At 46.6% G+C, this 15,426-nt stretch overlaps 1 protein-coding gene and 1 pseudogene across 4 annotated transcripts in view; one reads left to right on the top strand and one right to left on the bottom strand.

Moving 5' to 3' along the window:
- Positions 1-6,620, top strand: part of LOC144094106 (alpha-1,3-mannosyl-glycoprotein 2-beta-N-acetylglucosaminyltransferase-like) — an 86,496-nt gene extending 79,876 nt beyond the window's left edge. For all 4 annotated transcript variants that reach the window (XM_077628018.1, XM_077628019.1, XM_077628017.1 and 1 more), the window contains exon 12: positions 4,839-6,620. In XM_077628018.1, coding sequence (XP_077484144.1) covers positions 4,839-4,952 — 114 coding nt within the window. In that variant the 3' untranslated portion in view covers positions 4,953-6,620. The remainder of the gene's footprint in view (positions 1-4,838) is intronic.
- A 5,630-nt stretch (positions 6,621-12,250) lies between these two features.
- LOC144095511 (uncharacterized) lies at positions 12,251-14,693 on the bottom strand (annotated as a pseudogene).
- Positions 14,694-15,426: the final 733 nt, after the last annotated feature.

Raw genomic sequence — 15,426 nt, 5'->3', positions numbered from 1 at the left:
CGGCTGTTGAGTCCAGGGACGGGGGGTCAGACCCTTGCCACTACAGCTGCATTTCTGTGGAGTCGAAATCAATGTGAAAATGCTAAGCTTGTGCAAATATTCAAACATTTCGAAAATTCGGTCGAATACTAAAGTGCTCGATATTTGATTCGATGTGAGTTTTTGGTATTCGAAATCTTATCTCAAGTGAAGTACCATATAAACGCGTGTAAGGGCCACACCTGAACTTTCCACGACCCACGTGGGAATAGCCTTCGAAATGCATGCACCGTGGCCTCTGCAATCAGCTCCGGCAGTGAGCAGCACTTGATAGCGGAGACTGCACACGTGCATATGAGCTTCCAGGTGCCGCCCACGTATGGCGCCCGAGGCCGCGGCTCATAATCATCATCGTCAACTTTCTCCTCCCCCGCGAGTTCACGCTTTCTATATCGGCATCAATGTCAACAGCTCCAGCTTTTTGTGGCTGTCAAAGGCACGGGCATGGGAGTTGCGGTAGCGTGTTAGTTCACTGTAGTTGTGGCTTTCGTGTGCTGCCGTCGAGCATTTCAGTTTTAGCACGATGGGCAAGCACCTTAATAGCTACACGGCTGGCAGTTTGCTCTCGAACACGGCAAGCGTGCAGCGGGCAGGAAATTCGATATGGCCGAGAAGTGCGTCCGACGATGGTGCAACCAGAAGGATGCATTGAGGGACACAAGCTGCAAAATGCCCACTTTCTGTGGCAAGCAGTGCAAGTTTCCTGAACTGTAAGAAGAGCTGCTCTGCTATGTGATGGAAGTGCGGAACAACGGCTACACACTGGCAGCGGATGCGCTGCGTGATTTCTTATGGGAAGCGCGTGCAGCAGAGCACAGCACGAGGTCAGAGGAGTCCGCGAGTGACGATTGAACTTAGAATGAGAATAAATGCCACTCATTCCCTGAATGGTGTGTTTTTACTTAAAAAAAAAAAACTTTTTTCACACATCGCGTGTATGGGCCGCACCCCTAAAATTGGCCCTCGAATCTTTTTTTTTTTTATTGATACTGTTGACCCTCGCTTGAGGGTCGTTACAGGGAGGGAATACAATGCAATGTACAACAGAAAAAATTCATGTCTCATAACATCAAGTTGGGTGCCCCCGACACAAAATATCAATAGAACGTTCGAACTTGTGCACTTCCGATTGTTCGACAACTTCAACAGGCAAAGCATTCCAAATTTCGATCACATCAGGAAAAGAAGAGTAACGAAAAACATCAATACGTGAGTCGTAAGGCTTGATCGATCGAGTGTGGCTTGTTCTCGCGCTCCGTCTTCCCGGAGGCTGAACATATCTATCTGATTTTATCTTGAAGTGCCCTTGAATTATTTGAAAGAAAAGTTTTAGTCTTGATTTTTTCCTTCGAATCTGGCAAAAAAAGTGCGGCCTTTACATGCGTTTTCACGGTATTCATCTGAAGCAAGTAACGTTTCGGGTACACTCAGTTTGTGTGTTTTTGGTTCGATATGCTTCCTGCTGGTGGCGTCGGGGTGCAGCTAAATGTAGCAGCCACTTAATGATGTAATTGCAATTAAGATCTACAGTCAGAGGCAGATGGTGATCAGAGGCAATAAAACGGCACAACTTCCATGTTTTCCACTTGTGTATGGCCCAGTTAACTAAGAGGCAAACTGAACTGCCAACAGTCCTGTAATTTTGGATCCTAGTGGTGTGCACACTGCAGAGGTTACCTCAAGAACCGGAACTTTGCTGTTGCACTACCTGCCTGCATGAGTAAGCCAAATTTATGGCATGCAGTTTCTTTTTTCGTTTGCGGCGCCGACTTGTGCACAAATTGACAATTTCTTTTTACACATGGAGATCACGAATCATGGCATGAACCGGCACCAGCACAAGGCGGGCAGTACCCGCTGATTGGCTGAACCAATATCACGCCCCTTCTTTCTTTCTTTGAAGCGTGGGAGAGTGTATATCGGGCAAACCGGTAGGTGCCTCAATGAGGGACTGCTTGAATACTGCTGGTTCGTACGTAATAAAAGCGGCGGGCACCTGGACGACTATTGCAAGAGCTCCGAAGGGAGTGAACCATTCTACAGGAGCACAGTTAATAAAGCACGTTCAAGGACTGAAATCGAAAGGGTCATCATTGAGGCACGGCTGATTGCCAAAGCTGGAGACCAGTGCATCAGCACTCCTTCAATTTTACCTTCAGACAAGGAGTCGAAGTTTTTTAGAACGTTGTAATGTCGACTTGACTTTGCATGAAATCTGCCTTGTATTGTTCTCATTGGGCTTCCATGGTGTTCTGTGCAATGTGTTTTTTTTTAAATAGTTTTCCCACACTTGATGTTTTATCAGGTCACATGGGTTATGGATGGCATTATAAAAGCTGCTCTTTGCTATGAATACTAAATGTGTTGGTAATGGTCAGCACGTCATGTCAACTTCTTCGTTTATCCTTGTTTTTGTCGGGCTGCATTCCCTAGCCATGCCCTTTTTGTCTTCCCACCCACTTTCATTCGCCCTCCCGGTCTCCTTTGAAAGTGGCAAGGTGGATTCCCTCTCCGTGTGGAGAGGGACTCTACCTCATGGTCTTACCGATGCTTGAGACGCACAGGTGGATTAACAGATTTTTTCAATATGGTGGTTCTAGTGCTAGCACATTAAGAGAAGACAGCAGAGGCCTGTTATCTTTGACCATTAAGGAAACATTGTTATGAAGAAATTGGGATAATTTGGACTGTCAACCTGGTTCTCACTAAAAGCGCTCGTCCCATCTTCTTTTCTGCTGTGTTTTGCGCCATTTCCACATAATGTCCTACCTAGTTCGGCTTTCCGTGTTACCCATGCAAGTCTGTGGTATCCGACACTTGCGAATTTGGATACTGCCAGTTTCACGCATGTTGGTCCGGGCGGGCTTCCCCATTTTAGGTATGAGCGGCATGGCAAGTGATTGTTTGAACATCCTTCCTGAAGCCTGAATTGCCTGGTACATCATGCCAGCTCAGGCTGCAATGCATGCCCGATGGCAGGCATGACTACGATCCGAGGGACCCATCTTCTAAAATCTTATTTTAAAATTGAAAAGTGTAGACCTCCTAGGCAGTCTATAAGCCAAGCTTGAAAAAATGAATTATAGTTGTGACACAAGTACCCGAAAGACGCAGGTTCGATCCCGGCTGCGGCGGTTGTATATCGATGGAGGCGAAATTCTAGAGGCCTATGTACTGTGCGATGTCAGTGCACGCTAAAGAACCCCAGGTGGTTGAAATTTCCGGAGCCCTTCACTACGGCATCCCTCATAGCCTGAGTCACTTTGGGGGTTTAACCCCAGAAACCATAAACCATAATTATGAGTTGGACTTTTGCTTCAAACCGAGAAAAAACGATATAATTACACCGAATTCAATTTTTGAAATTTGGTTTTAACCGAAAAAGGCCAGTATTCAGAAGGCTACTCTGTCAGCAGAGAGGAATAATGCATGGAAGTCAGGGACGTGGTGAGACGATGTATCGTCGGATTAAGTAGCGCAGTCGTGCATCTTGAAGTCTTGCTTCACTACCTTACATGCCTCTGCAGACTAGGAAGTTCCATTTTACCGCCAGTCATCTCCTAGCGCAGGGCTGTTTCACTGTCCTCACGTGCTTATGCCCAGTGCTAACATGGCAACCCAAGCTTTAGAAATCAACTTCCACCTGTCATTTCATTTCCATTACTTTTTTCTATTGACGACAGTTTTCATTGCTGACGGCACTTCCTTCTACAATTAAGCACTACTGCAAGTGCCTTACTAGTAATTAACAGCCACTAGTGAGTTAATTTCTGGTATATCAAATGCTCAAGGTCACAAAAAGCCAAGAGAAACTTCAAGTGGCTTTTGACCACACAGGAATAAGACGTATCACTGAAGAAAAAAAAAGAACAAAAAAACATTGCATCCAGATGAAATGGCATTTGCAGAAAAAAAACTGAAAAATGCACTCTGAAATAAACTCTGAAAAAAGTCCACGAAATTTTCAAAAAAAAAAAAGCCGAAAAGTCAAACATCTAAACATAAGCCAAGCAAAATGTGAAAGATGTTCACTTGTAAAGCATATGTGCACAATGAAAGCTCTGTTGGTGGCTGACCTGCTGTTGCGCAGTGCACGTAATGCACCCCATTTAAAACCTAACAGGTTTTATGTACTGTTGGCAGTGCTTGTAGACATATCATCCAACAGTTTCTTGGTTTTTGGTGCATGCTGAACATCTTCTCCCAGAAAACTTCTTGTGGTTCTGCAGTGAGAACAATTTCTGCTAGCCTTCCAACGCTGGCATGCATAACGCTGTCGACACTGCTGAGTTCTTGCGCTGTGCTGATGGATGGTGCCGCTGCACTCTCAGTGAACTCAGTCGCCTTCAGTGCACGGATTACGTAGTGCAGGTGCTTCACATCATGCACTCACCGCGTGACCATGACGCCATGTGTCAGGTGAGTGAGGGAGAGTGCAGCGAGGGAGGAGGGGAGAGTACTGCGGCGAAGGTGAAGCGCAGTCAAAGCTTAGCTGTATATGTCAACAGGGCCAAATGTTTGTACATGTGAGGGGAAGCGAGGTAGATCTACTGGGATTAAGATTGTATCTGTACTTGGCGTGGGTAAGAGTAAGTACAATAAAGGCTACTGTTCATGCTGATGAACCAACATGTGGTGCTCGTGCTGTTCTCTGGAGTATCTGCTCCCGCGGAGTTTCGAGGTTTAGACAGAGTAACGCAAGAATTTCATAATTTCTGTAAGGAGCAGCTAAAACTAAACTGCTGTAATCTTGCTCTGATCTTTCGACCAGTTTGTCATAAACTCGTTTTCTCGTGCAGTCTGGCGTACCCCGGACTGGTTACCGTGGGGTAGTGTCTGTCCTCTACAAGGGCCGCCGGGTGTATGTGGCACCTCCAGCTGACTGGAAAGGCTACAACAAGTCCTGGTCTTAGCATCGCGCTCAACTCTGCCATGCTGCTTTGTGGTGGTGTACAGCATGAAAAAAGAAAGCTGCAACCATGCCATTCTTCCTTCAGTACCTCTCCTCCACGACATCTCAACATTGCGTGCAACAATAAGGCTCCTCAACATCATCTGAATGCGTCATCGTCTTCTTCTGCCGTTCCTCCGCAAGCTCGAAAGCAGCCCAGATACGTTGTGGGATTTGTTCCACATTTCTCAACTTAGAGCCTCATCCCATTCCTGTTCTCTTTTTTGTTTTTTCTGTGTTTCTCTTTCTTGCATGAAGTGCTATGTCTAGGTTGACACAAGTTGCCAGAGGTGGGTGACTGTGTCCAGTGCTTGCAAGTTTTGTGCTTTGCCTCCTAGATGCCCTCCGAACCTTCTTTTAACATCTGACTGCTCGGAATTCTTGCTCTTTTCAAGTCTTTGCTCGACAGCCACCCCTGTGCAATGAAATTTCTTTTTGTGTGTGTGGTGTGCATGTGTGTGTGTGTTGTCCATCTCATCTAGCACATGCTCCCAGCTCCGTTTCGTTCTCCTCTCCTTGAAGAAGAATAGTCATGTCATGCAGGGCAGGACTGAAGCAAGTAAACCAAACTGTGATTTTCTTGAGCATACAGAAATATATAACTATTGTATATGGATGCATACAGGAAGTGACGCTGGGTGCGTGTGGCGTGCGTGTGAACACCCTTCCGGCCCGGTCTGTTGTCCGAAGTGAACATCGTCGTCATCGTCTTTGCCGTGCGCTCTTTCTGTTGTGGCTGCTGTCAGGCGAGGTGGCAGCTGTGTGATGTGTGGTGGAGGTTCGGAGATTCTCCATTTTCGTGTGCATTACGAAACTGACGTTGAAAACGAGATAGGGAATGTGCATTTTTTGCTTCTGGTGGTGGCTCTTTCATCTGTGGCAGTGTATAATGGTCTTCTGTCTGTCATTTTTTTGCTCTATGGTTTCCCTGCTTTCCGCTAAAGACTTCAGTGACCTCTCTCCCTGTTTTTTTGTTTTGTTTTCGTGCCTGCAGACTGTTGCAGACCCGAATCGATTTAGAGGACATTGGCTCAGGGTACTTGTGTCCTCTCTGCTGCCAGCGTTTTGTTGTTTTAAACTTTATGATCTATATTTGAAGTGGACTGCAAGGCTCACCCTGTTCACTGCTGCAAATGTCCCCCAATTTGTTACGTCTGTTGGTCTTTTGTGGTCGTATATTTCATGTATATATACATACTGCGTCAAAATGAACTCCTGTGCATACACTGCAGTGACTGACGTTTTAAGCCCTGTACAGCTGTCATCTTTTTTTTTTTTATTTATTCGACTAGATTGGAATCATTGCAAGACTGGTTAAGAATGTTGCAGTGTACTGCTTAAAAGCGTGTTTGCAGCGAACAGCAGCAGGTTGTTGCAGCTGTATGTTGTGCAGGTTCAGAAATCCAGTGTGCATGCCGTCTTGTTTCCTTTATTTTCCGCTGCATACAGACTTGAGAGCTTTGACATACCAATGTTCAGTGATGCTGCAGTGCATTGGCAGGGACTGCATTTTCTGTGACTGGATAAACCGTGCCCTGCTGCAGCTGCTTGATACATTGTTGCTGCCTGTAATATATATATATATGAAAGCAAGACTGTTAGCAAATAAATATTTATAACTGCACATCAAGCTCTGCATGTTGTGTTCTTGGCAGTTCATCTCTGCCTTCAGCCAGCAGTTGTAGCAGATGTCAATGCTCCTGGGGTTGAATCCACGAGATGGTTCAGTTTGGAACCAGCTCACTTCTTCGTAGGCCACCACCACACGAGATTGGCCGTGTCACCGCGTGACGTCGGGTGGCGCGAGTGAGTCGGTTCCAAAGCGAACAGTCTCATGGATTTGGCCCCTGGTGTATGGCAGGGCATTAAAATATTTCTTGTGTAGGGAGAGAGGCTGCATCAACCTTGGAAGCACCACGAAGTCTGTTTCTTCTTGGAAAAGCACTTCCAAAGAAAATATGAAATCAGTCTACCGTGACTGCTTACTTAAGGCAACAAAGGAAAAGGCAGGAAGCATTAATTCAGATGCTCGCTGTAGGAAAAGAACAGCTTTTATTGAGAACGGATTGTGCAGCAGCACACTAAGTAGCAGACACTAGGAGACTGCATCACATCTGATATCACCAAGCTTCATGGTACCAGTTGTACACCATTCCTTCTTTGCAGCATGGGGACGCTTGTCGGCAAGCTTGGCGCAATTGTAACAATTTGTACTCGGGCTGATGATGATGAAGACTGCATGTCATCAAGGAGAAAAAAACGCTATCATCTTAGCGGATGGATGTGCACAATACAATTAATAATTTTATTTACACACATACCAGTACAATTCCAGAAATCGGGTTTGCCTAAGTGGCTTGTCAAGCCTGACAGTCAACAGGATTCAGCCACAAAAATTGATTATTTTAGAGAAAAAAAAAGTGACATTGAAACGAAGCTAATTTTGAGCAGTTAAAAAAAAGAGCACAAAACAGGTGGAAACCAAGAACATGTTTCACAATAATACAGAAAAACTATGCAGCCCATAATTATTCCACATATAATTCCTTTCGGTTTTAAATGTTCATTTATTCAGTCATTGAGTGTTGCGTACAGACTCGCAGGAATTAATTTCCAAGGGAACAGCATTAACTATGTCTCTTATATAATAGGCATGAGTAGATTTGCCAAATCTGGTACCTGTGTGAGAACTGAAAATGCAGGTACATGATGTAAAGGTCATAAAAAAAGTTCACGTCCTGTGGAGTCTGTACTCTATAAGTAACACTTTTTACATGTTGATGCCAGATACCAAAACAATGAACAATTGTTGTAATTCCATTCCTGAGTACACTGTAGGCTCAAAAATGAACCAACAGTTTGAGGTAAAAACATTTTGATTTAATAAAATAAACATTCCGAAGTTCGGCATATACAGAATTGCACAATATTTAACATAGCTTCTTTAGTTAGAATACCGCTTTTTTCAGGATACCACTGTCAGCGGTGTAGTACATCTGAATAGAGTCATGATGTGTTAAATAGCAGGCTGGTTAACTATTACTGAATGGGTAACTTTTTAACTATTATCGTTAGGGCACTTATTTATTGCAAGGTGTGTACCCCACCGTAAGTAGTACCCATAGCAGTTTTTAGAATTTCGAAAACTCGGTTACTCTTGCTGCTGTGGCACAACAAATTTTGGATATAGTGCTCCAAAATATATGCGCTTTCGAGAAGCTTGCAAGCAAAGCAACCTCTCAAGTGCACAGCACTCGTCAAAATTGCCAAACTTTGTTGGGTCACAGCGCCGAGGGTAAGCAAGTTTTCAAAATTCTAAAAACTGATATGGATACTACTTATAGTGTGCTACTCGCCTCTAAATAATTAAGGAGCCTAACATTAATCATTAGAAAGTTAACTATTCAATATTAGTTAACACATCTTAGCTGTAGTCTGATGTACTACATTGCTGACAATGCGATGAAAAGGTGCTCCTCTAAATCAGAGCCTATTTTTTTTTAATTGTGTAAAGTCAAAGATGAACCATGCTGTATGTTGGATATGTGAATAGAAAAAAGAAGACCGGAATCTAACCACATGCCTACATACTTTACTGAATCCGAAAAATTTATTGGAGGGCATGAACAACTGATACATCTAGGTGTGTGCAAATAAAGTGAGCAAGAAAGTGAGGCAGTCTCGAGTGTGCTATGGAAGCAAACAAAACTTGTTTTAGAATGATTAGTGTCAATCAAATTCATTTCAGACCATTCCTTTAATTTTCAGACATCGTCGTCTGAACGATTGAGAATGCATTTGAAAAATTTATATTCGTAGCTACAAGAGCAGTATCATCTGCATATTGAAATAGCTTGCAGGTGGGTAATGCTACACACGTCCTTAATGTACACATTAAAAAGCAAGGAAGACTATATGGAGCCTTGTGGTACATCAGCCTCAAGAAAAACGTGGGAGCTGCAAATGTTTGAAATGGAAACAAGCTGGGAATGATCTGCAAGGAAATTATGTAACAACTGAAGAAAAGGAGCACAAAACCTAAATCGTACAGCTTATTTAGCAATAAAGCCTGGCATACACTGTCAAATGCTTTTGCAATATCTAGAAAAGGCTCACATGATACAAGATTTCTTTCAAGTGAAGTAAACAAATGGTCACTCATTTCGTAAGCTTGAGTGGTCCTTTTTCGATAAAACCATATTGACATTTGGAAAAGGCCCCCCCCTCCCGCCCATTTGTAAGCAAAGCTGTCCATTACTAAGAATATATGTTTTTCAAAAACTTCCGTTAAACTAGGCAGGACGAAAACGGGGAGATAATTCTGCACACACTTAGCATCACCACCTTTGGGAAGTGGCCAAACTATCACTGTTTTTAACAGTGTAGGATTGCTTTCCCTTGCCACCATCCAATTTAGGATTTCTAATAAAATATTCTTCAGAATGCCGAAATTCTTGTAAAGATCAAACCTGAAAATTTATCAATTCCTGTTGATTGACACCTGCCAATGCTGCCAAATAAATAGTGAAGTAATTCCGTGACAGTGGGAAGGAAAACGGATTCAATAACCGGATTAGTTGTGCTAGCAGTGCGACGTATGATCGATTGGATTCCCGAGAATACTGATTGAAAAATTAGTTGAAGTGTTAACAGCTGTTGATAAACCTGAATAAAAATTGTTCTAAATATCATTAGCAGAGTTTGAAGGTAAACCTCTCACCTCATTTGATCACGTTTTCTTGCCATTTTTATGGGATTGATGAAAGCAGTTTCTATTGTACGAATGTTGGGCCACACAAATAAGGGCATTTGCTTTATTTCGAGAAGGGTAGGGCTCGAGGAAGGTGTGAATGAAAGAAGAGGAAAATGTGTCATATAGTGGAGGGCTTCGGAATCATTTCGTCCACCTGGGGGTCTTTAACATGCACTGACAGAGCGCCTCATGCTTTTTGCCTCCATCGTAAAGCGGCCGATGCATCCATTATGGCGTCTTCTAAGTCATTCTAGACTATACCTCATCACTGACGGGGAATATGACCCCGTCTGTCGTAATTGCGACCACGGAGTGTTTGCCACTCAGGCACATATCCTCTGGGGATGCGAGGGTAACCTGCCCCTACAAACATTACTGCCAGGTCCCTCCACGGAGGGTTGGGTTGGAGTGAGGGTTGGAGCTTCTTGCGAGACCATGCTAGAAGACACAACTCATGGGCTCAAGTTGTCACCCCCACCCGGGGGCCACACTCAGCCCACCTGCCCTAACTCCCAACCCTCAAGTGGCTAATAAAGTTGTTCTCTCTCTCGCAACCGTAAGGGAAGGGAGGAAGATGGGAGTGACAGAAGGAAGAGAGAGAGGTACCGTAGGAGGGCTCCGGAATAATTTGGTGGTGGTGGAAACTTTTATTGCCAACGATGTAAATGGTGGGGGTGAAGCCCCCTACATGGCACTTGGATGCTCCCTCACTGTGAGGAGGCACCTCTACAAAGCGAAGGATAGCCCTTGGAGAGCAATCCTTCTCAGAGCGCTGGAGATGAGCCGGCGCTGGCCTTGAGGAGAAATTTCGGTCATAAGAGTCTCCCCGTAAGACTCCACCACGGTCGGTGATGGGGGTTGAGGGAAGGTGGGGCATTTGAGCAGGGTGTGTAGAAAGTCTCCTTGTTTGAGGCAAAGTTTGCACGACGAGGGGAATTGGTCTGGGTATCGGGCATATAGTAGTATGGGGTATGGAGCAGTCAGAGTTTGTAGGCGTCGCCCATGTGCGGCCTGCGCTATGGTGAGGGATGAGGCTGGGGGTGCGTACTCCCTTCGTTGTTCCCGGTAGCATGAGAGAATATCACGGAAGGAGAGCAGGCGCTCCTCGGCCCGTACAAGGGGCTCGACTTCTGCCCGGAATGCGAGACCTCGGGCTAAGGAATGAGCCTCCTCGTTGCCAGGGAGGCAGGCATGTGCTGGCGTCCAGATGAGGGTTATAGGGCACCAGGGCTGCCAGAAGCATAGTAAACAAACAGCAGTGCAGGATATGTAGCCATTGGCATAGTTGAGAATGGCAGATTTAGAGTCAGAGATAATTTTTGTGGCAGATGTAGAAATGAGAGCGAGCACGATGTCTGTCTCTTCTGCCTCTGTGGTAGAATTGGTGATGATTGAGCTGGAGGTCAGCTTTCCTTGATTGTCGGCTACCGCCAGGGTCATACGGGAGCGTGACGTGTACTCCGCTGCGTCCACGTAGACCACCTCATGGTCATCGCCATACTGTTTGTGGAGGGCCCGAGCCCTTGCTACACTGCGGTCCCTGTCCCGCTCAGGGTGCATGTTCTTGGGGACGGGGGGTACGTTGAGGTTACAGTGGAGGATAGGAGAAAGGGAGACCCCCTCGGTAGAGTGTGTAGTTGGGGTGAGGTTTAATTGGGATAATAAAGTGCAGCCAGCCTCTGAGTTGGATAGATGGGATATTTGTGCCATAAAGGTAGCTTCTGTGAGTTCCTCAAAGGTGTTCTGAAAACTGAGTTTGAAGAGTCGGGCATTTGATGAGCTGGGGGGAAGCCACAGAGTCGTTTTCGTGCAACTTCGCAGAAGCGCATTTACCCGGTCTCTCTCCTTCTGTTTGAGGTGTAGGTATGGAAGGGCATATGTGCAACGGCTTATGACGTAAGCCTGGGTGAGGCGAGCCGAGTTGCTACACTGCGGTCCCTGTCCCACTCAGGGTGCATGTTCTTGGGGACGGGGGGTACGTTGAGGTTACAGTGGAGGATAGGAGAAAGGGAGACCCCCTCGGTAGGGTGTGTAGTTGGGGTGAGGTTTAATTGGGATAATAAAGTGCAGCCAGCCTCTGAGTTGGATAGATGGGATATTTGTGTCATAAAGGTAGCCTCCGTGAGTTCCGTGAAGCGCAGAAGCGCATTTACCCGGTCTCTCTCCTTCTGTTTGAGGTGTAGGTATGGAAGGGCATATGTGCAACGGCTTATGACGTAAGCCTGGGTGAGGCGAGCCGTGTGTCGCTCGCAGAGGCCAGCCCGGCGGTTCGCTATGTGGCGAATCAGTCGAGTGGTCTGTTGACCGTGTGTTTGGAGTGTATGACTTCTCCGTGCACACCATGGGAGTAAAGAACAAGCCCAAGCACGCGGATTTTGCCTACTAGTGGGATGGGGTGGGTACCTATGGTGAGGAAGATGGGTGGATTAACTGAATCGTGTTGTTTGGGCCAGTAGAGAAAGAGCTCAGATTCTGAAGGGAAGCAGGTCAGGCCATGCTCCCGTACATATGTGTCGATAGTGGTTAGGGATGGTGGTTAGGGGAGCTGTAACGAGGGCGTGGGGGTCCTGAGCTACGGCAGGGATAGGGTTGTCCGGTCCTTCCGGTACTTTGGGCTTCTTTCGTCTGTTTGGGGCGGGATCGCGCTTTGGGAGGCTGGTTTCTTAAGTGCTGAGCCAGGATTCAAGATCGTTATAGTGGTCAGAGAATCCTTGGGTTAGTACGCTGAATCGGTTGCTAAGAATAGCATTATCTTGTGTTATGCGGATTACCACGCCTTTGAGGGTTGCACATTCCTGGTTGATATGACCTATAGCGTCCTGAAATTTTGCCTCAAAGCGAGCAGCAAAGGACTCAAGCAGGGTTGGTATGCTGTCTAGTGAAATGGGCGCGGAGGGAGGGGGCGTTGTGCATGGAGATGAATCTGTAGAGGGTTCAGTGTCAGCCTACATTGCGAGCAGCTCAGGAGAAGAAGTAGTGTTCGGAGTGCCTGGGCAGAACATGAGCAATCTTGCGATGTGTTGTCCAAGGGCAGCGGCTTCTGCTCGGGCTGCTGTAGCCTCTGCTTTAGCTGCCGCTGCCTCCGCCTGGGATTTTGCCAGGGCGTGTTGTAGATTGGGAGTCGCTGTCATGGATGTCATGTGGCCGTGTGAAGAGGGGGAGGTGTTCCAGGCTTGTTTCAACGGCACTGCCCAAGCTTGCTTGTGTTGGTTGGGCTGGATGAAGCCGGACAACTGGGGAAAAGTGTCCTTGGCTGCGACCACTTCTCGCTTCTGCATTTGTGGGTGGCTGGGCTGTTTCCATGGCTGGTGAAGGTTTCGTCCCTTGCAGGATCCCATGCTGGTAAGGTGAGGGCCCTCGCACAGAATGCACTTGGGCGTGCAAGGAGGGTCTTGTTCCAAATGTTGCGCTCCACAGCGGGGGCAAAGAATGGTCTTGGGGCTTGGGCATACGTTGTGGCGGTGACCCAGCTGTCTGCAGTTAGTGCAGGCATCCGGACTGCCGCGGTGTGGGGTGCAGCGGTGGATGGCTCCCATGTATTTGATGGAGCAAGGGACCATAGTTGCGTCGAAGGTGATTAAGATGGAGTACGTCTTTCTCATGCGGCGTGCTGCTAGTATGCTGCACTCCGGATTTCTCCAGACCAGGTCTTAGTAGAGTTGCGTTGGGGTCTCATTGTCATAAGCATTCGTGATCACTCCTCTGGTAACCCCCGGTGGGGGAGCCACGTAAGCTGTACACGGGTTGGTGTGGTCTCCAATGGTAAGGGAGGTCAGCGTCTTGAGAACCTCGGCTGCTGGGAAGTGGGTTGTTGCCATGGTGAAAGTATTGTTGGTCGGGTGGATACGCAGGCAGAAGTCGTCCGGTGGGATGATTTTCAGCTGGGTCTGCACTGCCTTCAAGAGTCGAGGTGTTGGGATGTCTTGCAGTCGTAGTTCACCTCGCGGGCGAACAACTACTCGACCACCTGGCGTCGCACAGCATTCGGGCGCCTTTTGGGTTTCGCCAGTTTTGCCTCCATCGAAACGCGGCCGCCGCGGCCGGGTTTACGCAGGCCATCCGGACGAGGAGAAAGACATACTAGTAGAAAAGGCAGCGAAGATCAGTTTGTGGCGGACCCTGTTAGCTAGGCGATTCGGTCATTCCAGCTCCTATAAGTGGCGCGGCGGCAGAGCGATATGGCGGACGAGGCGGTGATGGCGCTGATGCCATAGCGTGCGTCTCTATAGAAGCAAAGCGGCTTCTTCACGTCGTGGCACATTTCGTGTGATTTTTAGAGTCTAGATAAGCAGCAGTAAATGATTCTTGGTTATTAATAAGATCCTATGCTTGAGTTTGGCTGCATTACAGGCTTGATATAAATTTTTATCGATATGAGCATGGAATCGCCAGTTCGTAAGTGCCGCAAAAACTCCGTTGAAACTTGCAAACTGATCAGCATTGTAAAGTGCGACAAACACTGAACTGTGATTTTTTGCGCGTTCATTTTCTTGTTCTTTCGGCACTCACCCGAAAGCGGAAAGGAACTACTTTAATAACGCAGACAGTCTGACCCCAGCAAACAACGTACCTCGATCCCCAGGTGCGCCCAGAAAGGATGGAATGTCCAAGTCTGCAGTAAAGCTCCGCCCACATTATGGAGAACCGAACAGAATTTCTTCGTGAGAAAATGTAGACCGGCGGTAAAACTTTTCTGTTTACCTAAACAAGCAGCCAATCACGAGTCGAAAGGGTATAGACTCAAGGATTTCGACCTTTCTGGCATGTTTGATGCAGCCCAACATTAAAAGGGTGATTTTGATCTCTGTAGTAAATGGTAAGTGCAGTTATATTACGCCTCGAATCATGACCAGTGTTACCAACGGCTGATTTTCTTTTCAATTGTGTCCTTATAAGATCAGCGCGCAATCAATACACATACCGTATTTATGCGGGTAAGGCCGCACACATGTAGGCACCAAATATAGAGTACTTGTGTCCTACTATAGTCCATCTGCAGCGTACATTGGTCACATACAGTATTGTGCGTTTTTATCGTGAAGACTTTCAAAAATTTCCCCGCCTCACCCGCTGGCTCATTTGCTGTGAAACTTCACACAGAGCTTGCGTATTATGGTAACTTTTGTATCGTACCAAGTTTGACAACGGTACTTACCGAGTTGAGCCGTGCATGACGCGAAAACGTAATCGTCTACGTAGAGTTCGGCGAACCAAAACCCACAGACGTTTTTTCGCTGAAGGGCGGCAGTGGCGCGATCTGTTTTCGGCAGTGGAAAGCGTTACGACAAGGTCGCCGAGACAGCGTTACAAACAATATTCTTTGGAAGGCAAAGTCTCGTTAAATCAGCTGTTCTGATATTTTTTCCCGCTCAGTTAGCTGAAGATGTTGTAAGCGCTTCAGTTGAAGCAGACGAAATGGCCGGAACGGCATATTCAAAGGGCCCGCGCTTCATAGAACGCTCATCTCGTCGGCCTTGTCGTAACGCTTTCCACTGCCGAAAACAGATGGCACCACTGCCACCATTCAGCGAAAAAAAACGCCTGCGGGTTTTTGTTTGCCGATCTCTACGTAGACGATTACGTTTTCGCATCATGCACGGCTCAACTCAGTAAGTACCGTTGTCTAACTTGCTACGATACAAAAGTTACCATAATACGCAAGCTCTGTGTGCAGTTTCACCGC

This window comes from Amblyomma americanum, chromosome 6 (genome assembly GCF_052857255.1).
Source record: "Amblyomma americanum isolate KBUSLIRL-KWMA chromosome 6, ASM5285725v1, whole genome shotgun sequence".
In the NCBI taxonomy this organism is placed as follows: domain Eukaryota; kingdom Metazoa; phylum Arthropoda; class Arachnida; order Ixodida; family Ixodidae; genus Amblyomma; species Amblyomma americanum.
Note: the sequence above shows the minus strand (reverse complement) of the source record. Positions and strands in the feature narration are given on the sequence as shown.